This window comes from Herpailurus yagouaroundi, unplaced genomic scaffold (assembly GCF_014898765.1).
Source record: "Herpailurus yagouaroundi ecotype Mexico unplaced genomic scaffold, PumYag 190, whole genome shotgun sequence".
NCBI classification, from domain to species: domain Eukaryota; kingdom Metazoa; phylum Chordata; class Mammalia; order Carnivora; family Felidae; genus Herpailurus; species Herpailurus yagouaroundi.
In genome coordinates, this window is record NW_024412421.1 from 33,178,602 (window position 1) to 33,204,838 (window position 26,237).

General features: G+C 47.7%; 1 protein-coding gene across 2 annotated transcripts in view; it reads left to right on the plus strand.

Moving 5' to 3' along the window:
• The window catches only part of CDH13 (cadherin 13), a 1,040,036-nt gene that overhangs the window by 790,333 nt on the left and 223,466 nt on the right, over nucleotides 1-26,237 (plus strand). Inside the window, exons 7-8 of one of the 2 annotated variants that reach the window (XM_040443438.1) lie at nucleotides 1,103-1,281; nucleotides 6,233-6,391. In XM_040443438.1, coding sequence (XP_040299372.1) covers nucleotides 1,103-1,281; nucleotides 6,233-6,367 — 314 coding nt within the window. In that variant the 3' untranslated portion in view covers nucleotides 6,368-6,391. Of the gene's footprint in view, nucleotides 1-1,102; nucleotides 1,282-6,232; nucleotides 6,392-26,237 lie in introns of those variants that run through there. The other variant, XM_040443437.1, reaches the window with a different exon arrangement.

The following is a 26,237-nucleotide window of genomic DNA, read 5'->3' on the forward strand; positions in this document are numbered from 1 at the left end:
GTATTTCACTTAGCATAACACTCTCCAGTTCCATCCACGTTGCTACAAAAGGCCAGATTTCATTCTTTCTCATTGCCACGTAGTATTCCATTGTGTGTATAAACCACAGGTTCTTTATCCATTCATCGGCTGATGGACATTTAGGCTCTTTCCATAATTTGGCTATTGTTGAAAGTGCTGCTGTAAACATTGGGGTACAAGTTCCCCTGTGCATCAGCACTCCTGTATCCCTTGGGTAAATTCCTAGTAGTGCTGTTGCTGGGTCATAGGGTAGATCTAACTAGTTGCTGCTCCAAAGTCCTCCAATGTGGCAAACACCAATTCTGCGTCTCAGCTGTGTATGAGCCAGCCCGGTGTCGCACATCCTTACCAACCTTTGCCATCGTCCTCCTCTATCCCTATGTTGTCTTCGTCTCTGAACCGCCTATGACAGCGTGGCTGCCATATAGTGGGGGGCTGAAATAACGTTTGGTCACGTTCCCTTTAACCGGAACATCTTTTCCCACTGAGGACCCTCTCCTTCGCGTGGCTTACACCTACTCACTCCTTAGGCGCCTGCACTGGAACCTTTCCTGAACCTCGGGCTAGATGAAGTTGTTCTCTTATGTATTCATAATGCTGTCTCTCAATGCACTTGTGACGGTTCGCTATTTTTTTAATCTGCTGTCACTCTTACTGACCCCCGACCTGCTGGACACCAGAGAATGCCTTTCCTCACCTCTGTTTCCTCATCACCCAGCCCAGAACCCCACATGTAATCGGCATTTAATAAGAGCTTTTAAAATAAAGGCCATTGTCATGCAGCCACATGCACAATTGAATGAAAGCCCGTGAAAATAAACAGCATATCAGCAGAAGGAAAAATTAAGCTGTCAGTCTGCTGAACAGCAAAGATTTCTTTTCTTTATTTCAGGTCTTTTAATGTGACGAGGGAGAGTCAAAGAAAACAAAAACACAACATGGTTCTGGAAATGCTTCCCTTTTTAATTTGGAAAGTGACTGGTGCATCAGTCTCTGACGATTGCTGGGGAAGGGGGGTCTCTGCCCATCGCTGTCCCCCGAGTGACCGTCTCCTGCCCTTCTCCCCTGCCCCCCCCCTTAGGGACCACAGTGATGCGGATGACAGCCTTTGATGCCGATGACCCGGCCACAGATAATGCCCTTCTGCGGTACAATATCCGTCAGCAGACGCCTGACAAGCCGTCTCCAAACATGTTCTACATCGATCCTGAAAAAGGGGACATCGTCACCGTCGTGTCACCTGCCTTGCTGGACCGAGAGGTGAGCTGAAAGGCACACATCTTTTTTCATGAGAAGCAAACGCGGCTCTCACAGGGGCGATGGCGTACGGCTTCAGGCAAAGGCACTTTACGCGGAGAGGTGGAAATGAGGTGCTTACACGTGGTTGGTTGCGGGGGGGGGAATCCGTAAAGGGAAATGAGGTATCGTGTGAACCAAAACCACACACTCTAAAAGGCCACACACATCCTTGGAATTATTTGTATTCCTTCCACCCGATGCCTCAGTTTCCTCCTGAAGCACTTACTCATGAGTCCTCATAATGGGACTCTATCCTGACCCGCCTTCCAGAGGAAGCGGAGGGGACAAAGGAGGGAGGGGCAGGCAGGGAGGTAGGAGAGGGACAGAGAGGAGGGAGGTGGCTTTGCCCGAGATCACAGAGTCAGGTGGCTTGGACTTCTCTTCTTTCCCGAACCCTCTGTCACTGTGTCCCCGCGGAACCCCTCTCTCCTGCTTCAGCCTTAGGCTGTCGCTGGGAACCGTCACCCATCACGTAGGTCACATGTCACACACAGGCGACCCAGGGAACTCGGCCAGTCCACCCCCTTGCTCTTTGGTTTTACCTAGGCTGCTTTCAGGTTTTCACGTTAGTGGCCGTGTCAAAATATTTAGATTTCATATTTATTTTTCGAAATTTCCAACTTCCAGCCTTCCTGAAAATCACAAATTCTGGAAGTTTCCGCACGTGGACAGTCGGTTACATCAGACGTGGCAGTCAGATGGAGCTGGTGGTCTCAGTCCCGTGTATGTGGGGTGTGGGCTCCTGACCAGCTCACGCCCCCCCCACATGTGCCCCCTGGTCCTGGCCCCCCCTCCTGAGTCACATGTCCCTCTGTAGCTCCCCACAGGCTCCCCTCAGTAGGAGAGACTCCTGGCCCGTCAAACACAGCATATTCAACCAACTTAGGGACTCCCCTCTGTCCCCCACCGCCTCCACCCGCCCCAGATCTCCCATCCCGGAATTCTTTGTTGCCAACATGGCATCATCCCACAGACCTTCCACAAGCAGCACCTGCCCCACGGAAACTGCTGGGTTTTCGGAATGGGCTCTGTGCATTTCCTTGGGTCAGAAATGCCTTCTCTCCTTTCTGCTCTTCCACACTCTAGCTTCTGCCCAGAATCTGGGTTCGAGCCACTGTCTTTAAGTCAGTGAAGCATCCAACTTCGGCTCAGGTCGTGATCTCACGTTTGTGGGTTCCAGCCCCTCGAAGGGCTTTGCAGTGGCTGCATGGAGCCTGCTTGGGATTCTGTGGCTCCCTCTCTTTCTCTCCCTCCCCCACTCACACTCTGTGTGTGTGTCTCTCTCTCTCTCTGTCTCTCCCTCCCTCTCAAAAATAAATAAACATTAAAAAACAATTAAAAAAAAAAAGAATATCCCCCTCCTGGGGTGCCTGGGCGGCCTCAGTCACTGAAGCATATGACTCTTGATTTCAGCTCAGGTCATGATCTCACAGTTCATGGGTTTGAGCCCCATGTCAGGCTGTGCACTGATAGCTTGGAGCCTGTTTGGGATTCTCTCTCTCTCTTTCCCTCTTTCTCTGCCCCTCCCCTATTCGCTCACTCTCTACATACATACATACATACATACATACATACATACATACACTAACTAACTAACAAACTTAAAAAGAAAGAATACCCCTTCCTCTGGGTCTAGAGTACTGCCCAACACAGTAGCCACTAGTCCTGTGTAGTTATTTAAATTTTCATTTGCATTCATTGAAATGAAAATGTAAAACTGCATCAGCCAGGACAGGTATGGAATCTTGTCACCGTCACAGAAAGTTCCGGTGGCCTCGACTGTAAACTTAACAGAGAGCAGATGCTGCGATCGTCTGCGTGTCTTAGCCCCACTGCTCCAAGCACAGTTGGAGCACTGCTAACAATCTTCATTACACGTCTTTTGCGGTACAGGCAAGAATGCGTTGGAAAGGAAGATTTTGCCCTTCGGGGGTGGGAATCAGTAGCTAGGAAGAGAACTTACTGGAAGGGAGGGAGAGGATGAGATCTTTATTGAAACTGTGGCTGTCACTTGGAAAATGTAATCGTTACTAGTTAATGGTAGGAAAACGGCGGGGGGCAAGGAACGTACGGAGTCCTTCTCCTTCGTCCTGTCTCCCTTCCCTTTCCAGCCCTCCATGGTTTTATGACTGCTTGATTCATTGTCTTCCTCAGAGGCAAGGAATGACTTTCCACCTCTGTCTATTCCCTGCCCAGCATGCATGTGCACACGCATGTGGACACACACACACACGCACCAGCTTTCCCATAACCCCTAATTCTCCCAAAGACACTTGCAGATTTTTGCGAGGCATAGATGCAGTGCAGTGATTTCCGCAGCTCAGCGTCTGTTTTTACTGACAGAATACGTGTTGTAAGTCTCTATTTATAAACCAAAGTGATAATATAGTGGATTCTTCCATTCTTAAGGTTTATCGGGGGGCCAGATGCGTTTTAAGCTCATGATCTCTTCATTCGGGTTTTTGTCAACTTGCAATAAATACGCAATTATGGGAGGTGAATGAAGGGTTTCTAGCCACGATGCATAAACAGCTCCCCCCCGAAAGATAGACAGTTTAACTGAAATTGGAAAATCAATGAAAATGAATGAAGAGTGTCACTTCTCTGTGAGGGTTTCCAGAGTTCACTGCTGACCCAGGCAACATCAGTGCAATCTGAAGGAAAGAAACGTCCCCGAATGTAGGCAAGGCTTGACTATTCACTGTTGCTGCGGTAAGCTTCTCCCCAGCAAGTTTGCTGAAAGGGTAAAACGTGACTCCGCGTTGCTCGCCTTTAAAGGGACAGGACTTGCACACGGCACTTGTAAGCTCACTGCGCCTTTCCTGGATCACGTGCCTACGACGGGCCCCTCCAGCAGGGCTGGAGAATTGTTTGTCATTATTTCTGGACAACTTCTGAGTAGGCGTCCTGTCTCGGGTGTGGTTTTAAAGTCTACTGCTGGACCATCCGAGCAGAACATTTAAAATGTGTATGCACTGGGGCACCGGGGTGGCTCAGTCAGTGAAGCGTCCGACTCTTGATTTGGGCCCAGGTCGTGATCTCCCAGTTCCCAAGTTCGAGCCCCTCATCGGGCTTTGCACAGATCCTGCTTGGGATTCTTCCTCTCTCCCTGCCTTTCTCCTGCTTGTGCCCTCCCTGTCTCTCAAAATAAATAAATAGAAACTTTTTTTAAAAAATTAAAAAATATGGGGCGCCTGGGTGGCTGAGTTGGTTAAGCCTCCAACTTCGGCTCAAGTCATGATCTCGTGGTCCATGAGTTCGAGCCCCGCGTCCGGTCTGTGCCGACAGCTCAGAGCCTGGAGCCTGTTTCTGATTCTGTGTCTCCCTCTCTCTCTGCCCCTCCCCCGTTCATGCTCTGTCTCTCTCTGTCTCAAAAATAAATAAACAGTAAAAAAATTAAAAAATAGAACATTTATGCACTATTCATTTTTAAGAAAATATTCCACTGGGACCCCTGCAATACAGTGAATGTAAACAAATGGGTCGGGGACTTCGAAAGCTGGGGCCCCTGAGACGATACAAATGGTTTGGTCCTGTTTGGGCCCCACCTGCTTGGGCTTAGAGGATCTGGAAGCTCGCTGGCTCTGGCATCATGAGCTCAGTTGATACGATGTAAATTTTCCCTTTGCTTTTCCATTTAGTACCTTTCCTTTACTGTGTACGGACCCAAGGAGGACCCTGGCAGGTGACGCAAGACTCCAGGGAGGCAGCGGGCACTGTTTTCTTTGAACCTGCCTTTCCCATATTTACTTTGTCCTGAAGCGTGTTGATGAGGACAGCCGAGGACGCCGATAAATTATCTTGAATGTCACCATCTCGGTCACTGCCTTTTCTTCCCACCACTGCTCCTCAGGATGTCTCCAGTGGGGCCAGCTGAGGCCGGTGCCCTCACTGATCTGCCCCCATCCATACTCTGAGGAGGGAAGGGATTGTGCCCATCTTCTTCCCTGACACATTCCCAGTCCTTAGCACATGACGGATGCCCAACAAATATTTACTGAGCAGTAAAGGGAAGGAAGGGCAGGAGGGAAGGGAAGCAGGCTCAGAGTGAGTAGCATCTCTATGTGTGCAGGCTGCTGTCTGGCAGGGTCCTTGCCTTTCATTTCCCGCTGCATGTGGGGCCGTGTGGCCTCTGGACCTGCAGGGCATGCACAGAGCTGGGAGTGAGACCACCTGTCGCTCACTGGCTTTGGGTCAGGCGAAAATGCTAGAAGGAAGCTCACCTGCTGTGTCCATCTTCTGAGGCCCCATAACTGACCCCCTCCTTTTCCTCCTAACCGTGTCAGGCAGCTGACTTGGCTTCCCATTCGGGGGGCCACCACTGCTAAATAGATGCCATTGGGCTTGGTGGGTTTGTTCCACTTGGTCCCCAAATGGTGACAAGTGGAGTCAACTGTGACAGAGTTTCTCAAAGTTTTCTGAGGAGCCTTAGAAATCTCAGTGCTCCAGGGCCACCTGGGCAGCTCAGTCAGTTGAGTGTCCGACTCCTGATTTCGGCTCAGGTCATGATGCCAGGGTCGTGGGATCGAGCCCCAGGTCTGGCTCTGTGCTGATGCCCACTTAAAACTCTTTCTCTTTCCCTTTGCCCCTCTCCCGACTCGCTTTCTCTAAAGTAAAATAAAATAACTTAAAAAAAAATTTTTTTTAAAGAAAGAAATCACAGTGCTTCAGCAGAAGCCTAGAGCCATAAAATCAGAGTCTCAGGCGGTAGAACAGTCATCGGTAGTTTAAAAGAATAATCCCAGGTGATCCAAATGTGCGACAAGTTGAGGAGTCCCTGCCTTTGGAGACCATGTTTCAGTGTGGTTGCTGACCCCGTAATGTAAACTGAGCATGTTTGTTTCCCTGGATGGCTGTAACAATGTACCACAAGCCAGGTGGCTTAAAACGACACACATTTCTTCTCTCACAGCTCTGGAGGCCAGAAGTCTCAAACCAGCGTGTTGGTGGGGCCAGGCTCCCTTTGAAGTCTCCAGGGGAGGATCCTCTCTTGCCTCTTCCAGCTTCTGGTGGTTCCCAGCCATCTTTAGTGTTCCTGGGCTTGTAGACACACGCTTCCAACCTCACCCTTCGTCTTACATGCCCTCCTTCTGACTGTGTGCTTTCTCATGGTCTTGCCTCTGTGCATACGTGGGTCTTCTTATGACACACCAGTCACATTGGATTAGGACCTCCCTTAATGACCTCATCTTTACTTGGTTGTATTTGCAAAGACCCTCCTTCCAAATAAGGCCATGTTCACAGGTACGAGGGGTTAGGACTTAAACATATCTTTTTAGGGGACATAATTCAATCCGTAATGGTGAGTTAATTGGCCTCTCCTTGCCTTAGTTATTCATCAGTGGAGTGGGAATAATAGCACCTGCGCTAAATGAGTTGGTGAGGATCAAATGTGCTAAAACACATAAAGCGCATTGTCTATTCTCAATACAAGCTGCCGTAACTATCATTATTCATTGTCGCAGTAAATTGTAAACGTGGGTAGTGAGTTCCCCGTTGAGGGATGTCTTCAGACAGACTGCCCTTGGTAGGATGTCATACAAGGGATTCAGTTCATCAGTAAAGGTTAGATCCTTGATGTGTTTTCTGCCCTTGAGACTGTAGTTATTGAAAACATTTATTGAATATCTTCAAGGTACGATGTGCCTTGCAGGATGCTGCCCGGGAGACTCACTCTCCTACCTGGCCAGCTGTGGGACCTTGGGCAAATCATTGACCCTCTCTGGGCCTATTTCCTCATCAGGAATGACTGTGATCATGACCTCTGCACACCACCTCTCTCACGGCTTCAAGATGTGCATCCTTTCCTCTAGTCTTGCAAACAGCGAACACAGTTATTACATGTGTCACACCTCCTGTGGCTGCCGATCACCCAGGCTCCAGTTCCCTCAGCTCCTGCCGAGACCTTGACTATTGTTTCTACCCACATGTTGCCAATACAAAAAGACTCTTTCCAAATTGTGCAGGCCTGATTCGCTGTGTTCTGGGCGTCAGGCCTCTTCACCTTTCCTGATGCTGGGCCGGGTTCTGTGGCCATCCCTTAGATTCACAGCTGGATTGTGAGAGCAGGTGCAGTGACCACTTACTGCCCTTCTGTTTTCATAAGCTCAGCGTTAATAGACATCAAATTTTACTTGGAAACTCGGTGCGTTTTCCAGTGCAAGGTCCTCTGATTGCTTTTTCTGAAACCATATGGGAACATAAACTACCTGAAGAAGGAGATCTTGGATCTTTGTCCCATCTCTGTATTCTCACTGCCAAATTTAAGAGCCAGATAAATAATAGGCACTCAGCAAAGATTTGTTGGATGGATGGGTTGATGGATGGATGGCCTGTGTTCCTTCAGTCTGTACGTATGAGTAAATAGTTTACAGATGATCTTAGAATTTCCTGCAAGATCTACCGCCCTAGCCTGGGTATACAAACAGAGGAAATGATTTTGTTTTAGTTGAGAGCCTAGTCTCGCCCTTGTGTAATCATCCAGTAATCGAATCTACTCACTTTCGCCTACCTTGTGTCAGGACTGCACTAGGCTCTAAGAAATACCTTGGCGAATGGGATGGGCGTGAGGATCTGTGTCTCTTGCTTAAATGTTTGGGGAAACGTTTAGAGAAAATAAGAGCCATATATCCTACTAAACGAAATTGGGTTCATCTGGGGCACTGTTTTATTCTTTTCCACAACCACACTCAGCCCCTCGTTCTGACAGCTCTGTCTATGTTTTTAAACTATGTCTGGCTGCGCTACAAAATAAAATCAGATAAAGGTCCCTAACGTTTGAAAAATGGTTTATTTAGTTGATCATCTTGGCCGGGAGACCGAAATTCATCAGCTGAAATCTGCCAACTTTTCTGAACACGGCCACAATTTGAAACCACTCAGAGTAGCTAATGGTCAGTTTGGGAGCTCTGTTTGTCTTTTTGGTTCCTTCCTTCTCCTCCTCCTCCTCTTTTTTCTTTTTTTTTTTTTTTTTTTAATGTTTTATTTATTTTTGAGATAGAGACAGAGAATGAGCAGGGGAGGGGCAGAGAGAGAGAGGGAGACACAGAATCCGAAGCAGGCTCCGAGCTGTCAGCACAGAGCCGGGTGCGGGGCTCAAAGTCACAAACCGCGAAATCACGACCTGAGCCGAAGTCAGACTGAGTCACCCAGGCGCCCCTCTTTTTTTCTTTTTTTAACAAATAGAGACATTTTCCTAAAGAGGCCCTTGAAATTCGATCTTAACACTTGCATTGTGAGAGTATCGTTAAGTCTTTTTAAGGGGTTTGAGCACTTTTCTATCTTTATTTGAATTCACCTTCGACTTAATATGTATTGTCCTCTAGATGATCTAAGGGAACTGGTAGCCTACTCTTAAGAATGTACATCCAGTAAGAGATATTAGGCCTGTGAATGTAATTTATTTTCTATTTTCAGCTGGTAAAGGACTTTCTGAAACTTTGTAATGCGCCCAATTTTTAGGCCAAACGGGAAAACAGAGAATTTCCTTCCTTCTTTCCATGGCAAGTGTCACGTAAGACTTATTTTTAGATTTGTGTGCGTGTACTTGCTATGAGAGATTCAGGAGTCCTTGATTATGTCAGGGAAAACTGACGAAGGTTAGAGGGAGCATGGTATGGAAAATGGTCAATCGACATTGGGCATGTGGCTGCGCATCTGAGGAGAACTCAGATGTGTTGGGCCCAGGTGATCCAAGTCAAAATATTGTCACGTAGGCCGCATCTCCAGAAACATAGTAAAGGAACCTGTGAAAATGACGCTATCGAGTCAAGCTGCCCGAAAATAAAGGAATAATCCTAAGGGGTAGCATTTCCTTCCTTGCCTTGAATGAAAGAAAGAAATAGCCATCACACTCTCAGTAAATAAATGTTTTCAGCCGGCTCTGATCTCATGCTAATACTTTTCTCATTATCATCATGTTTAAAACATTGGCAGTAATTATACACAATTCAATCGCACTGTCAAGAATATTCTCTTTCTTTATTTCGGTGGGCGGGACCAGAATTATTCAGATAGCAGCATTCCTCCCCATTTCTGTGAGCTATTTACTCATAAATATTTTTGTTGGGATAATTTTCTCCAGTTTTTTTTTTTTTCTTATCACTTGCTGCTGAGAAAATGGGGAAGGGGAGTAGACGTCAATAAATTGTCTTATTATTTTTAAAATAACACATTATCCTTGCAAATGAAACACAGATGGGGAACCACCCTATGTGAATCACACTTGCTCTGTTGTGTCAGCAAATAAAGTGGAATGGGATGTTGACGAGGCATGATGCTAACTGAGCCCTGGGGTCTGAGATTCAGTCGCCAGCCGGCCGGCGTCCTGCTGATGGCATTGGGTTTGGAGACGGGGAGTCGGCGCCCTCCCTGGTGAACTTCTGCACTTGCCCGCTCTGGATCAATTCTAGCAGGAGACTGTGGTGAGTCTCCACTGTGTTGGCGCCCCTAACCGTTTCCCCCATCCTGCGAGGTTGGCCCATCCAGACATGAGAGCAAGGGCGGTCTCTAGTCACCTGGCTGAAACCTGGTCTGAGTCATGGGTCAAGGGCACGGGAGCCGGCTTCAGACTCTATGGATTCGTAGACTACTCGTACCTCTTACCAGCTGTGAGAAGCTGGCAGGTCAGTTAGCCTCTCCAAACCTTGGTTCTTGATCTGCTACTCATGAGCATGATCACAGTGTCACCTCACAGGCTTATCAGGAAGATGAAGTTAGAGGGGCGCCTGGGTGTCTCAGTCGGTTAAGATCCAACTCGATCTCAGCTCACGTCTTGGTTCATGAGTTCGAACCCCATGCCTGGCTTTGTGCTGACAGTGCAAGGCCTGCTTGGGAGTCTCTCTCTCTCCCTGTCTCTCTGCCCCTTCCCCTCTTGCACTTTCTCTCTCTCTCTCTCTCTCTCTCTGTCTCTCACACACACACACACACACACACACACACACAGTAAATAAATAAACTTTAAAAAAAAAAAAGGAAGATTAAATAAGATATGTCAAGCACTTAGCACCCTGTAAATGTCAGTGGATATTAGTTATTTTCATGATGGACAATGAGATTGAAGAAGAAGCTTGGAGGTGGGATTTTCTTCCTCGGTCAGGGAGTCCACTTACTTTCCGGCCACACGGCAGAGAATCTGGCAGCCTTATAACGTTCCGTGAAACACTGAGGTAATCCACCTCCCGAAATCCAGACATGAATGTCGACGCATGTGTATCGAGCGCCCATCAGAGTGTCTTGCTGAATCCATGACGGACTGCCAGATGCCAGGGACGCAGAGATCAAGCTGCCTGGTGATAAAGTAAAGCAGACCTACCAGCAGCAAACACACAGGGAGATGTGCTGTTTGAACTGAGCCCCAACGCATGGATGGAAAGCCGCAGCCAACGAGCTGAGGGAAGGGCATCCCGGGGATGGGAACAGCATGGGCAAAGGCTTGACACGTTCATACACGACTTGAAGAGAGGCAGGGAGCTGAGGGTGTCCTAGGGAGATACCGGACGAGGGCAGGGAGTTGGCACAAGATTGTAGAGGGCTTCGAATGTCATCCTACAGATTATGGATGTGTCCTCACGTAAATGCAATGCCACCAACCATATTTAAACATTAAACACTGCTCTGTTAAACGTGGTGCCCTCGGAGCTGTAACTCGGAGGGAAAGCTGGTGAGCGGGAGGGGAGACCATCAGTAAAGCAGACGCATTTTGGAGGCAGCTCAAGAATGCTTGGTAAATGATGAGTAGCTGATTCATGGATCTCTAGCCTTCTCAAGGGGAGAGACAAGGAGCTACCACTTGAACCTAAATTCCGCAGGTTGTTAATAAATGAATAAACACCAGCCTACTTCGTATCTCTGTTCTTGTGTGTCTTAGAGCATTAGACAATCAGTAGCTGCTCAGCACATGTTGAATCAAGAGACACTTAGGTTTGTCATTAAGACAGATTCATCTTTTTGTGTTTGACGAATGTGTAATTCTCTAAGCTTTATCTTCTTCTCTGTGTCTCTTTTTTTTATATGGTAAAAATAACTTAAAATGCAGGGTGATGATGAGTTTAGAGTGCTTCTGTTTTTCCATCATTTTAAATCTCTCCATCTTACTTTATGTGAAGTACCCTAAAAACTGAAGAACTTTTTCTTTTTTGGGAAAAGTTCTTTTAGAGAATGTAGATTTCTCCTTATCAGCCAAGAACTATGATTAGCACAGAAAGGCACGTTTTACTTCACTGACACATTTTCCAGTTACCGTACTCAAATCACATCGCTCTCAATCCCATCCCTGTTCACAGTCCCAGTTGGAGAGATACACCCCAGTTTTGGAAGAATGTCGAGTTAGGGGCGCCTGCATGGCTGAGTCAGTTGAGTGGCCAACTTTTGACGTCAGCTCAGGTCATGATCCCGGGGCTGTGGGATTGAGCCCCGCTTTGGGGCTGGAGCCCGCTGGAGCTGGAGCCTGCTGAGGATTCTCTCTCTCTCTCTCTCTCTCTCTCTCTACCCCTCCCCTGCTTGCACGCACATTCTCTCTTCTCTCTCTTTCTCCCAAATTGAAAGGAAGGAAGGGAGGGAGGGACCCAGGAAGAAGGGAAAGTTGTCTCGTTCTATTGTGGCTTTGAACTGGTGGAGAAAACAGGAGGCGCTTAGCTCTTGCCATATTGAGACCTGTCGTTTAAGGGAAAAGGCGTTGATGGAAAGTCTTTGGAAAGTAGCTCGTTCAAACCTGCTCTTACTGTGCCTGGCCCCTAGTCGGGACCTGAGTGGTTAGGGTCGCTATGTTCTGCTTCCGCTGCAAAGCATTTCCAGGGAAGGTGAGCGGGAGGCTTGGATTAAGGCAAGCTAGCGATAGAGCGTTTCAAGACACGATGGTGTCTCAAAAGGCCTGGGACCCACATTTCTTTCACTTGTGTTTTCAGGGAGACCTCTCATTTGCTGCACGTTTGCCATAGGATAAAAGCTTGTTGATAGCATAATTCAGAGTTCTGAAGGCATGGCCAGCTTTACTGGCTATATGGCATTAGGATGTCACATTCAACAATGAAGGAGCTTCAAACTATAGGAACACCCGCCAAGTTAGAGGTTGGAAACGTTCTCTTGAAGGTCCGGATGGTAAATACTGTAGGTTTTGGGGACCAAGAGGTAAGACTGAGAATATATGTAAGTACATCTATACCCATGTAAAATATAATCATTGAAAAATATAAAAAGCATTTTTGCTCACAAGCCACCGAAAAGCAGACAGCTGGCTGACTTGGGCCCGCGGGCCATCGTTGGCCAGCCCTGAGCTATTACACTGCCCGTGAAAATGGTCCAATTAGTAGTAACTTCAGCTACTGGTTGTTGAGTGTATTCGTGCGTATGTATCCGAGGTCCACTCTCAAAATACCAAATCACACTTACTAATCAGGGGGTGGGATCCTAGGGACAGGAACTAGGTCATGAATGATGGGTCTGATTTCATTTTTCTTGGCACAGCAGTCCCATTTCCCCGTGATTAAGAAACAGATCATTTCAGGGGCGCCTGGGTGGCGCAGTCGGTTAAGCGTCCGACTTCAGCCAGGTCACAATCTCACGGTCCGTGAGTTCGAGCCCCGCGTCAGGCTCTGGGCTGATGGCTCAGAGCCTGGAGCCTATTTCCGATTCTGTGTCTCCCTCTCTCTCTGCCCCTCCCCTGTTCATGCTCTGTCTCTCTCTGTCCCAAAAATAAATAAACGTTAAAAAAAAAAAAAAAGAAACAGATCATTTCAGACACTTGTTAATTAATTCCAAACTGAAAATTTGGTTACAATAATTACAACTAGTTCAATGCAAAAATAGCAAAACAAGGGGCTCCTGGGCGGCTCAGTCAGCTAAGCGTCGGACTCTCGGTGTCAGTTCAGGTCACGATCTCACTGCGCATGAGACTGAGCCCTGCGTCGGGCCCTGCTTGGGATTTTCTCTCAATTCCTCTTGCTCTGCCCCTCCCCCGCACTTGCTCTCTTTCTCTCTTTCTCAAAATAAGTAAATAAACTTAAAAGATAATGGTAAAGCAAAGTGCTGTCTAGCCACAGACTAAACACTGGCTGAAACCACTTCCAATGATGGTCTTTGTCACATCAGAGCCCCAAGAGTAGGGAAGAGCACGATGGAAAGGAGCCAGAGGCGAGTGGGGTGGTGAGACCTTCGGAGACAGGGGGCCCTTCTTTGAACTGAGTGGGTACAGAGTTGGGGACAGCTGATATCACTGAGATGTGAGCCTATATCGGCCTCTCCCTAAAGCTCATACGTTCCCCGCCCCCCCTCCTCCCGCCACTAGATGAATCAATATTATTGAGTATTTGGATGGTACCTTCACAGAGGAAATAGATTTTGAAATTCTTTTCAGCACAGGAAAGCAAACCACAGTGAAGTTTTGAAGTAACTTTTGTTTTGATTGGGCTATGGGTCTTTGAGGCCCAGCAGGGGGCCTTCTGGTTCTGAGCTCCGGTGGCTCCTAGAAATTTGGTAGAAAGTGGCTCTGAGAAAAGGCTCTTTCCTGCCCTAGTGTGGACATACAAATCAGTCCAATTCATTTGGCTATTTTGGAAATAAGAATCAAATGGATTTTAAAAATGCCTCTGGGAGCCCCTGGGGGACTCAGTCAGTTAAGCATTCTGACCCATGATTTCAACTGAGGTCATGATGTCATGGTTTGTGAGTTTGAGCCCTGCATCAGGCTCTGTACTGGAGGCACAGAGCCTGCTCAGAATTCTCTCTCTCTCTCTGCCCCTCCACCATTTGCACTCTCTCTCTCTCTCTCTCAAAATAAATAAATAAGCACTTTTTCAAAATGTCCCTATATGGGGCGCCTGGAGGCTCAGTCAGTTGAGCATCCGACTTCAGCTCAGGTCATGTTCTCACAGTTCGCGAGTTCGAGCCCCGCGTTGGGCTCTGTGCTGACAGCTCAGAGCTTGGAGCCTGCTTCGGATTCTGTGTCTCTCTCAAAAATAAATAAACAAAAAAAAAAAATTATAAAAAATGCCCCTATATTCTTTGACACAGCAATTCACATAATCAAATATGTGTACGCATATTCACCCATGGAAGTTTCACTGGATCTTTATCTAAAGAACCAAGCTAAGTGTCAAACCACTGGATCTGTTCAATAAATTGTGCCATATTCCTACTCTGAGATTCCACTAAATCACGTAAAATGATGTGGCACAAGAATATATAATGATATGGAAAGATGTTCACCGTGTATTAACAAGCAGTTTGCAAAACACCACCTAAGCTGTGATTCTTTTTGTTGTTTTTATTCTTTCTTTTGTTTATATATGTACATCGCCTTATTCTGCTCAGGCTGTTGTAACAAAATACCATTGATTGGCAGAGGCTTAAACAATAGAAATTCATTTCTCATAGGTCTGGAGACTGATGGCTCCCTTCTCACTGTGTCTTCCCACGCAGGAAAGGAAGCTCCCATAGCCTTCTTATAAGGATATTGACCACATCATGAGTGTGCCACATTCCTGTCCTCGTCCCCATCTAATTATCTCCCAAAGGCCCCACTTCCCAAGAGCACCCTCTTGGTGGTTAGGGCTCCCATGTATGTATTTTAGAGGGACAGAAATAGTCAGTAACATAGGTCATCATGGTCTATGACGTGAAGGGTTTGTGTGAATGTGTTTGGACTCGTCCTTTTAGGATCTGAATTTTCTGAGAGTGCAGTGTCTGAGGTGACAGCCTCATATCTAGGCAGCCTGAGTCCAAATCCAAGCCCCGTGTCACTCCAGCTCTGTGATGCTGGGAACGTTGGTAGCTTGAACAGCTGGTAACTATAATTATGATTGCCATGTCATCAAATATTCTTCCACATCAAGGTTCACGCTCCCAGAGGGCCCCATTGTAGGAAAGTAGCACAATACAGAGAGCAAAACCCTTTTGGTTTGACGTATGCCTCAGTTTCTTCCTCTGTAAAATGGAAACCATAATGTGCCTCCCTCAAAGGGTTGTTGTAAGAATTAAAAGAATCAATATAAGCACAGGTGTGGGTGAGCTCTTGGGTTTTCCTGTATTTTCTAATTTGGATGCAGTGGCCAAGTATTGTCTCAGTAATGAAAATACAGTTCTGGTCTTCATCTTGAAAAGCAGTTACATGTTGCATCCTGAGGACAAGGGGATTCCGGGTTAGGATGCCACAACATGATGGATCAAGGGTCAGCAGGACTGTCACCTTCAACTTGAGACTGGTTTCTACCTGAGCCGGTTTTTAAGGAATTTTGTTTATTTTTGTTTAATTTTGTTAACGTTTATTCATTTTTGAGAGACAGAGCACACGCAGGGGCGAGGCAGAGAGAAAGAGAGAGACCCAGAATCCAAGGCAGGCTCCAGGTTCCAAGCTGTCAGCAAAGAGCCCGATGCGAGGCTCGCACTCACGAACTGTGAGATCATGACCTGAGCCAAAGTCGGACTCTTAACTGACTGAGCCACCCAGGCACCCCATGTTTATTTTTGTTAACGTTTATTTATTTAGCGAGAAGGAGTGTGTCTGTGTGCACACGCGTGCCTGTGTGGGGATGAGGGCAGAGGGAGAAAGAGAGAGAATCCCGAGCAGGATCCATGCTCAGCATGGAGCCTGACGTGGGGCTCGATCTCCTGACCTGGGATCGTGACCTGAGCCGAAATTAAGAGTTGGACGCTTAGCTGCCCGGACCACCCAGGCGCCCCCTACGTGAGCCAGTTTAATCAGTGACAAAGCAGTGGGGGTCACACTAGGCACCGCAGCCTCTGCTGATAATTGCTGTGATCACAAGAAACACATTTCAGACGTCAGGAAGTCATGTTCTTAAGGTAAATGTTGTCAACACTTCCACACTTGAAACAACAAACATTTCCATTTCCTTAAGTGACACGGCCACGGCGGTGGCCAGAACACGCGCTGATCAGCCGCTCACTTCTCCCGTCACCAGTTCCCACCGGCAGCTTGCCGGACCTATCATGGTGCGCGCTTCTGTGTTTCCAAGACAGCCGTGGGAAGTGAGTGTTTTGTGACCTTTGCAAAGAACAGCTGTAGAAAGGGCCATTACGATTCAACGAACGCATCTCTATTTATGGGGCCTCCAAAGCAGGAACCAAAATTAAACTCCTTTAGTCATCTCCTCGCCTGTGTCTTATGGACTGGTTTTGCACTAATGTTTCTCCACGGAAGACTTCTTGGGCCCTAATTCTAGTTTTCTGTCTCCTGGGCTCTGGATTTCAGGGGTGGGGGAGAACCCATTCTCCATTCTTACACCTTCTTGGTTGTAGATTAGTTCGTGACACACGTGAGGGTGTGTGTGCCGCCCCCACGCTGGACAGCTACCGTGCACACAATGACAGCATCTGTGTTTCCAACCAGGCATTAAATGAGGGCCATATCACTCACAGGACTGACCATTTTATCACAGGGTAGCGGCGTTCCCCAGGGCTGGCAGGACTTGCCTGCTTCACGCACCGAGCCATGGGACTGGACTTTACCCTAAAGCTTCTGCTTCGCTCCCCCAGGCTGCTGAGAGAAAAGCATGGGCCATATTGAGGACGAAATCTTATCCGCTGAAGGACAGCCTTATCGTTCATAAAACTTATGCCAGGGGTTTCTTTGCTCTTAGCCTCATCACACCTTTAGGAAACTCGACTCGGTTTCCCTAAGCTCTTCCATTAGAAAGGCAGTGAGGTGAGGGCCCCCTGGGTGGCTCAGTCGGTTAAGCATCCAACTCTTGCTTTTGGCTCAGTCATGATCTCATGGTTTCATGAGTTTGAGCCCCACTGTCAGCACAGAGCCTGCTTGGGTCTCTCTCTCTCTCTCTCTCTCTCTCTCTCTTTCTCTCTCTGCATCTCCCCTACTCATGCTGTCTGTACTGTCTCTCTCAAAAATTAATTAATTAATTTAAAAAAAAAACAAAGGCTGTGAGGTGAAATGGCTCAGGGCTCCTATGTGAGAATTCTAGAGCCCTGAGGCGAAATCTGGGCTCTGCATCCTGTTAGCTGTGTCACCTTGGAAAAGTCACTTCCCCTCTCGGAGCTTCTATTTCTCCACCTATAAAATGGAGCTCATAACATGACCTGTGGGTAGACAGAATAACGACCCCTAAAATGTCCTCATCCTAAATCCCCAGAGCCTGTGAACAGGATACTTTACAGGGCAGAAGGAAGTTTGCAGGTGTGATTAAGTCAAGGATATCGAAATGTGGAGATATTTCGGGGTTTTCCGTGTGGGCCCGATGTGATCACAAGGGCTCTTATGAGGGGGAGGCAGGAGAGTCAAGGTCAGAGAGAGATTTGAGGACATTATGCTGCTGGTTTTGAAGATGGAGGGAGGGGTCAGGATCCAAGAGATGCAAGCAGCGTTTAGAAACTGGAAAAGGCCAGGAAACCAGTCCACCCATAGAATCCCCAGAAGGAAAACAGCCCTGCCAACACCTTGATGTCACCAGTGAGACCCCCCACCCCTTTTTGATTTCTGACCTCCAGAACTATAAGATAACAAATCCACGTCATTTTCAAGTCACTAAGCTACGTGATTTGTTACAGCAGCTGTAGGAAACTGATACAGCCTGCTTCTCGTGGTTTGGCACAGAAAGCTCTCAACCCCTCGTAGCCATTGACACCAGTCACGAAATAACGACAAGACTTGAGGATGACCCAGATGTGTCCTAACCAGAGGTGGAGTCCACCTGACCAGACCTCTATAAGGCATAGCCCGGGGCCTTTCTGGAAGGTTGAGTGGTTGCCCCCCTACCCTGACCCAGTCTGTCCCTTGGAGTCAGTGGAAGGAAATGCCAGTGTTGCCTTTAGGCGGTGGCTTCTACTACCTGTTATCAAGAGCACAGTAGAATCTCCTGGTTCTGCTTTAGTTCCATAAACCCGGCCTCGCAGAGTCTACGCAGGAACATGGTTCTTGCCTCTTGTGGACATCTGCCCATTGTACGTGCTTGAAATGCATTGATGAGAATGGTCACATCCTTATTAGTTAAGCAGAGGGTGTAAGGTGAGGTCTCGATTCATCCAAATGAATGCTGTTGTGTTGAGGTGCTAGGCTCAGGCACAGGGTGCTTCCTTTCCTTCCCAAATTAGGACCCCATAAGGAATAAGAAAAACAGGAAACCAGAGACCAAACCATAAGCTTGGTTACCATGAAGCTGATGGACAAAGGGAGCCAAGAGTCTGTGGGCAAATACGTTTGCTAATATTCTGTGCTCCAATTAGAGACTCGGCCCCACCCGGTCGTGGGCAGAGTGGGACAACCCCGGCCATGCCCACTGGGGGTGGATCTTACCCCAGGAATCCTCTGCCAGGAAGGAGGGGCGGGGCCTGAGGCAGAGAGAGATGGAGCAGAGGGAGGCAGGGAGACAAGACAGAGTTCTCCTGGGAGATGCCAAACTCAGAATCCAGTGCCTCCTGCCCTTCCCCCTCTTCCTCCCCACCCCACCCCCACCCGGGGGAGAGCAGGGGCAGGAGGAAGCAGATGGGCGTCCTCTAGCCCATAAGATACCTCTGGAGCTAGGAAAATAGGAAAGGCCACCATCTGAATGGATGCAGAGCTCTGGAGGAGAGCCCAGAGTGTACATGAGCTCAGGTGCCTCCACGAAGAAACCCAAGGATGGAATAATGGAGCTTCCAACCTAACGCTTAGTTCTCTCTAAGAGCTCACTTTGCGTGAAGAATTTTGCAGGGATTTCTTGAGCACAGCACGTAGCCAAGTTTCTGTTAGAGAAGAGGGTTAATGCCATCTGAAATCACTCAGCATGCCAAATGTCCCTGCTCTATTGCCTGGGCACAAAAAGACGGTCAAGGCTTTGCTGACAATTTCCTTTGCTGGGCAGTGGCGGGAATGAGCTGGATGTTCATGACCTGGACTCGGTGTCCTCTGCTCTGGCAAGATGGGACCCCACCTCTGGAGCTCTGTCCCTTCTGAGTAAGACATGGACCGTGAGATGCGGCAGCCTGGTGAGAGATAGCAGCCCTATCCCCTCCTCTGGATGCCCAGGCAGAACTCGAGCCCTGATGGCCACTGGTGTTAGAGCAGATAATGAGATAACCCGGTCTCCTAGGATGACAAGAGTCGTGGGCTCAGAGAATGTTTTTCTTAAATAACATTTGTTTACAGTGACGTTCTTAAAAATAGTAAATATATTCATACAAGCAAGCAATTAGTGTCCCGCCAGATAAGTCCCATGGTGGCCTGAGAGTGTAATCCTTAAACAAAAAAACATCAGCCTCAAACTAAGCCTCAGAAATTCTTGCTTTAAGATCTCCCTTCTCTGTAAAAAAAATTCCCGTAACTTTCCCGAGAGCCAGGATCCCCACCTGAGATCTGCGGACAGACTCCAGGAGTGGGGGCACACGAATGGGGATGAGAAAACATTTCAAGTGTATTTTCATTAACCATTAACCGCAACTTGGTACTTTTCTTTTTCCTGAGTGAGGATAGACAGAGAAGGGCAGTGTTCGCCGTGCCCGTGACTGTTACCAGCAAAAGTCACGGATATTTTCATATCACATCACAAAGGATGCAAACGCATCAGAAATATGCCCGCGCTCTGCTACTTTGAAGTGAATCTGATCACTAGATTTAACACGAGATCCGGTTACTGAGGGTTTGCTAAAGAAAGACTTGAGTGCGCGCCTGGGTGGCTCAGTCGGTTGAGTGTCCGCCTCTTGGTTTCAGCTTAGGTCATGATCCCAGGGCCATGGGATCGAGGCCCGAGTCAGGTTCCTCGGAACCAGCTCGGGATTCTCTCTGCCTCTCTCTTGGTCCCTCTCCCCAGGTCATGTCCTCCCTCTCTCTGAAATAAAGATTTTTTAAAGAAGAAGGACTTGTACTATCACATCAATTCGTCTGCTGCTTTGATCCTTTTATTTCAATATAATTTGCTTCCTTTGTCATCCTGTGTATTTATTTTATGTGTTTGAAAACGTTCTGCAAAGGGGTCCACCAGCTTAACGTGTCCGTGGCACAAAACTCTTTAAGACCCTGGCCCTGAGGAGCTGCGTAGGGGCTTTCTCTCCCTTGCGGAGGTCCCCTCCTCCCTCTGGGACAGCCCACATCTGGGCCCACATCCAGGCCCTTCCTCTTACTAGACAGAGATGTTCTGGGTGGCCACCCTATGCCTTTGCCTCCCTTGTGTCTACCATCATGGAGGCCACACATGCTGGGTCCCCAGGGACACTTCAGTCCACCGCCTCTCTATGACTCTCTTCATTGATAGAAAAGGACATAAGAAAACTCATCAGATTGTGAATTTTAAATTTGGGGTTTGTGGCCCCCAGATGAATCCAGTTGATTTAGTCCAGCAGTTAGTTCTGGGGAAGGAATAGCCACCTGGATGTTGCATTAGAGTGTTACATCATTTGGTAAATCTTGGAGCCAAGGGCCGAGGCAGCCACAGTCTACACCCTGGGAAATGGAAGATAGCCTGAGGTCATAGTTCTGCTCTGGTCAGTGCTGCCTGGAGTGTCAGGCTGGGATGGACCCAAGCCCTCTGATTTTATCTCCTGCCTCTCTTTCCCTAACTCATACCTGCATTCCAGTAATGTCAGCATGTTCCCTTGCCTCTAGGATGATGCACTTCTTACTTTTGCATATCAGTGCCCCCAAGATGGCCCCCAGTGATCCCCACCTCCTGGTATCTGAGCTGTTAGGTAGTCCCCCCTCCAACCAAGTTGAAGGGGGATGAGGTGTAGGATCAATGGGATCTAGCAGAAATGACATGGTGAGACTTCCAAGCCTGGATTGTTCTTATTCTTACTTGCTGTGGGTGAAGCCAACGGCCATGTTGTGAGGACCCTCAAGTAGCCTTGTGGAGAGGTTCAGGGGGCAAAGAACCAGCGCCACCTACCAGCAGCTGGCGCTGTCTCAGCAGGAGCGTGACCAAGCTGTCCTGGAAGCCGATCCTCTAGCCTGCTAAATCTTTAAACTACAGGCTCAACCGCATCTTGGTGGCTGTCTCATGAGAGACATGGCCCCAGAATCATCTAGCTAAGCGGCTTCTGAATTCCTAACCCACAGAAACTGAGTGAGGTAGGAAGTGTTCATCATTGCTTTAAAGCATGAAGGTTGGGGAGGTTGGTCACATACGCCAGGTCCTCTGCTAACCCTGCTGCTTGTTTCCAGTAGCCTTCCAGATCTGATCTGAAGAGCTCCTCTGCGGAGCCTTCCCAACCTTCCCTGGCTGAATTTATTGCTCCCCCTTCCTTTCTGCACACAAATTGTTTATCATCCTCTTAACAAAGTTATCCCAAGGAAAACCAGTGTTTTGATTATAGTCTCCTCTGTCAACTCTGGGCTTCTTGAGAAGGTTTGCAATGTATTTATACTTCAGAAGCCCATAAAAGGGGCTCAGAAGGTGGTTGAATGGATAAAGGGGGTGTACAGGAACTTGGGTAAACTCAAGCCAAATACATCTGAAGCCCATGGTATTTCCAAAGCATATTTGACTGGAAAGACCAAGTCCTTTAAAGGAGTTGAGAGGCAGCATTAACTAGTACATAGTCTTAATCCCATTCTTGACAATGGAATAATGATAATGGGTTGCTTCTTTGGGAGGGAATTAGAGAACCACGAAAACATTTCCAAAGGCAGTTGGAATACTTAACTGAGCCAGACTATTCATATTGAATGCCACCCTGCCCCTGTTGGCGTAGCTCGCTGAATTGCCTGATCTTGTCCAAACATCTTTTTTTTTTAAATAACTGACAAAGGGTCTTATCACTTAAATTAAAAACCATTTGGGGTGCCTGGGTGGCTCAGTCGGTTGAGCGTCCAACTTCGGCTCAGGTCATGATCTCACAGTCCGGGAGTTCAAGCCCCACATCGGGCTCTGTGCTGACAGCTCAGAGCCTGGAGCCTGCTTCAGATTCTGTGTCTCCCTCTCTCTCTGCCCCTCCCCTGCTCATGTTCTGTCTCTCTCTGTCTCAAAAATAAAAACATTAAAAAAATTTTTTAAGTAAATTAAAAAATCATTTTTGCTTAGCAAGCGTAGAGCCTACCTTTCCTCCTAATGTCCTTACTTACTGAGGTTACGAAGGGGGGCAGGAAGGAGATGGAGTGAGAAACTGGAGGTAAATTATGCATTCCCCCACACCGGCTTGCACATCGGCCCCTGCCTCTTGGGTTAGACCGTAAAGCAGGGGCCACTGGTGGCCTGCCCAGATCCCCCAGCACTCACCATCCCAGTGGGGCTGTAGGCTTCTCCATCCCTGCAGCTGCCTCCCTGGGGCCTTGTCTCACCACAAGTGTGTACCCGGTCTGCTCAGGAGCTACTGCTCAAGGAGCCGGTGTGAGCCTTGGAGAGATAAGGTGGAGGCGAATGTCCCACGCTTGCCCTCCCAGTAGGACAGCTCTATGCAGTCTCCCTGCGGATTGAGCCCCATTCAGTGACCTGCTCATCACTGCCCGTAGCTTTTCCATTTTCTGGGTCACTTCTCCCACTCCCTTACTTGTGCTTCTTGGGATCACCTCCTGGGGAAGCTATTTGCACCCAAGTCAGGGTCTCAGGGTCTGCCTCTGGGGGGAGCAAAACAAAGACAGAGAGCTAACCGGGTCCAGCAATCCCTCCTCGCCTCTGCACTTAAGATGACACACAACAGGCACAAGGCGCCGTGGCGAGCTGACCCTGTGTGTTTGTACCCTGTCAGGCCCCTAATCGGTGAATGGAGTTGAGGGCTCAGGCAGGAAGTGTGCGTTTGCGATCAGAGCTCTGGGCACAGACACCCGCGAGGTGTGGGTAGCATGCAGGCTTCATGCGCCGTCCTCCCTTCTCATCCCCCTGCTTGCAGCACAAATCCCAGAGTCTCTCCACCCAACCCTCTTCTCACCTACCTCCCAGCACCTGCCCTTTCTGAAAGGCTATGCTCCCCTCTCCCGGAGTTTCAAAGATGCGAGGGCTGTGTCCACCTTAATGGTACAGGGAAGTCAGCGTGGAAGTGATTATGTCAATGTGATACGCGGGACCGGAACATGCTCTGTCCAGAGAAGTAACTTTGTCTTAGACGGCGGAGAAGGGCAGCCAGGAATGGGACGTCCTGAGCTGGGGTGCGGGGCTAGAGAAGTGATGGGCAAGCATTCTCTGTCAAAGACCACATAGTAAATGTGTTAGGTTTTGTGAGCCACATGGTCTCTGTGGCAAGTACTCCACTTTGCTTGCTTTGTAGCACAGAAGTAGTCATAGACAGCACATAAACAAATGAGCATGACTGGGTTCCAATAAAACTTTATTTACAAAAGCAAGTTGTGGGCCAAACGTGATCCATGGACCATAGCTTCCCGACCTCTGACTTAGAGAGTAGGAAAAAATTTTCTGGGAAGAGAGGGAGGATGACTGTTCCTGGCAGAGGGAAGAAAATGTATAAAGGCAAAGGTTAGGAAATCAGAGGGAATAAAACAGACTTGATTTATCAGAGCCCCGATTTGGCAATAAAAAAATAAAACTAATAATGGGACTTTTATTAAAGAGTCAAAGTGAGCCAGGCTTTGTGCCAAACACTTGCCATGACATCCCATTTAATTCTTACTCTCTCTGAGTTTGGGGGACTGTTTCCTTCTTCATGGTATACATGAGGTGGTTAAGTTCAGAGAGGGTAGATAACTTGCCCTGGGTCACACAGCTGGTAGGTGGCCAGGTGGCAGGAACCTGGACAGAGTAACGGAAGCTGGTATGATGCCGTTGGCGCATCTCTCTGTGTCTGTCATTAACTCAACTTTAATGGTTTTTTTTTAAGTTTTTGCCTTGTTTTACAAATGGAATTTGATTTCTCGACTTAGTCCAGAGCCCTCTGAATGGATGCTTGAGATGTGTCTGCTGGGTTTCTCCTGGGGCTATTTCGTGAGAAATAAAAGGGGAAAAAAGTGAGATATTTAAATTCTCCAGGGGTATTGGTTTCGAATAGATAAAGTGAAGAACATTTTTTATTCATATTAGAAGTGATAGTTGGATGTGTGTAATTTTTTGCTCTACGAGATGGTGAGAGTACACAGCACAGATCTTAGAATGTGAAATATGAATTTAGATGACATTTTGAGGAAACTGATAAACACAGCATCCCACAATTGGACTGAACTTGCCTGTGAAAATCTTTTTCCAGCTCGCAAATGATATGGTACAATTTGAAATTATAGAGATAAGTGGACTGAGTCTAATGGAATATTAAAAATACACAACATACCAATGAGAGAATAATTTTATTTGGCAAAAGTTCCCATCTCTTAAAATGTTATCAAAAAATTGGAGGTATTCTGACAGCTAGCAGTAACCCTTGGACTTAAGAAATGTTGAGAGAAGGGCCATGGCCCAGAAGTCTGCCACGGAGAGTAAGAGACCCAGGAACAGGGCTAGAAGCTGACGTCCTCACGACCAGAGTTTTGTTTCCAGCATGGGCTTGGGGTGTCTGTCCACCTACTTACAGACAGAGCAAGGCCTTATCCCTGTAGGCCATGCTTTCTCCTACCCACCTGTGTTGATGAATAGTTTGAAAAAGTGTCTGCATCCGCGTACATGTAGGCATGTGTGTATGTCATGTGCACACATGTACATGTGTGCTTGTGTCTTGGCAAAGTCGAATGCAGGGGCGCCTGGGGGGTTCAGTCAGTTGAGCGACCGACTTCGGCTCAGGTCGTGATCTCACCATTTGTGAGTTCGAGCCCCACGTCGGGCTCTGTGCTGACAGCTCGGAGCCCAGAGCCCCCTTTGGATTCTGTGTCTCCCTCTCTCTCTCTGCCCCGCCCCGACTCATGCTGTGTCTCTCTCTGTCTCAGAAATAAATAAACATTAAAAAAAATTTTTTTTGGAAAAGCCAAATGCACAGAACTAAGTGAGAACAACTACTTGGGCTGAAGATCTTTCAGATTGTCAGTGATACAGTGATCATGGTTCCTGGCTTTGCAATTTTACCAAAACTTCCATGCCCCACCCCCGCCCCTCAAAATTTGGGGGACTGCCAAAAGGATACCAACTCTTTATTTTGCCAAGGAAGAATATTTTTAAAAGAACTTGAAATGTCATTATTACCTTTTTCTCATGAGAGGAGGGATGGTTTATACATTCACATGCTCACACACACACACACACACACACACACACTCACACGCACACACTCTCACACTCACACAGAAGGAGGCAAGCTATAACCTCAGACTGAACCAAACTGGGGAAATGTAACCATATGAACAGATTCATGATGCTTATCTTGCTAAAGGGCACCAAACATTCTGATATAAATAAATAGCCCATAGCTTAATGTAAGATACTAAGAAGAAGAAAACATTTCGACTGTCCGAGGAGACAGCATGAAGAATAAAGCCCCAAATAAAAAAGGAAGGGGTGACAGTGGTATCCCTAGAATACTAATAGTTGGGATCTGAATGTTGCATAAGAAGTGAGCCCCAATGCCAGCGGTAGCTAAGGACCCAGGCCTTGGGGTCTGTCACTTCCTAGCTGTGGGACCCGGGAGGTTGTTTCACCTGTCTTACCCCAGAAGGGGGCTGATAAAACACCCACCTCACAAGGCGATTATCTGGTGAGTGTTTCTAGCACATGAGTAGCCCTCAGTCTTCACTAGTAGCCCTGGAAACTACTCTTTTTTATAAAAGGAAATACTTGGGGAAGAAATGATGTCCCACATGAACATTCATAGAGACATTGATCGATACCATCACCCTAGATTATTCTCCAAATGTGCACCAGACGCAGCCACACCAGCCAGGAACCTCTTAGAAAACCAATTCTCCAGCATGACCCTGGCCTGAATCAGAGGCTCTGTGTGTGGGAACCCACACTCTGTGTTCTCAGCAAACCCTCTAGGTAATGCCGATCCGCATGACCATTGAGAACCACCTATCAGACCCGGCGTGCTTTTTAACTCTGATTCTGAAGTCAGCTGAATCCAGAAAATATTTCCTAGATGGAACAAAAAATAAGAGACGAAAGAAAAGC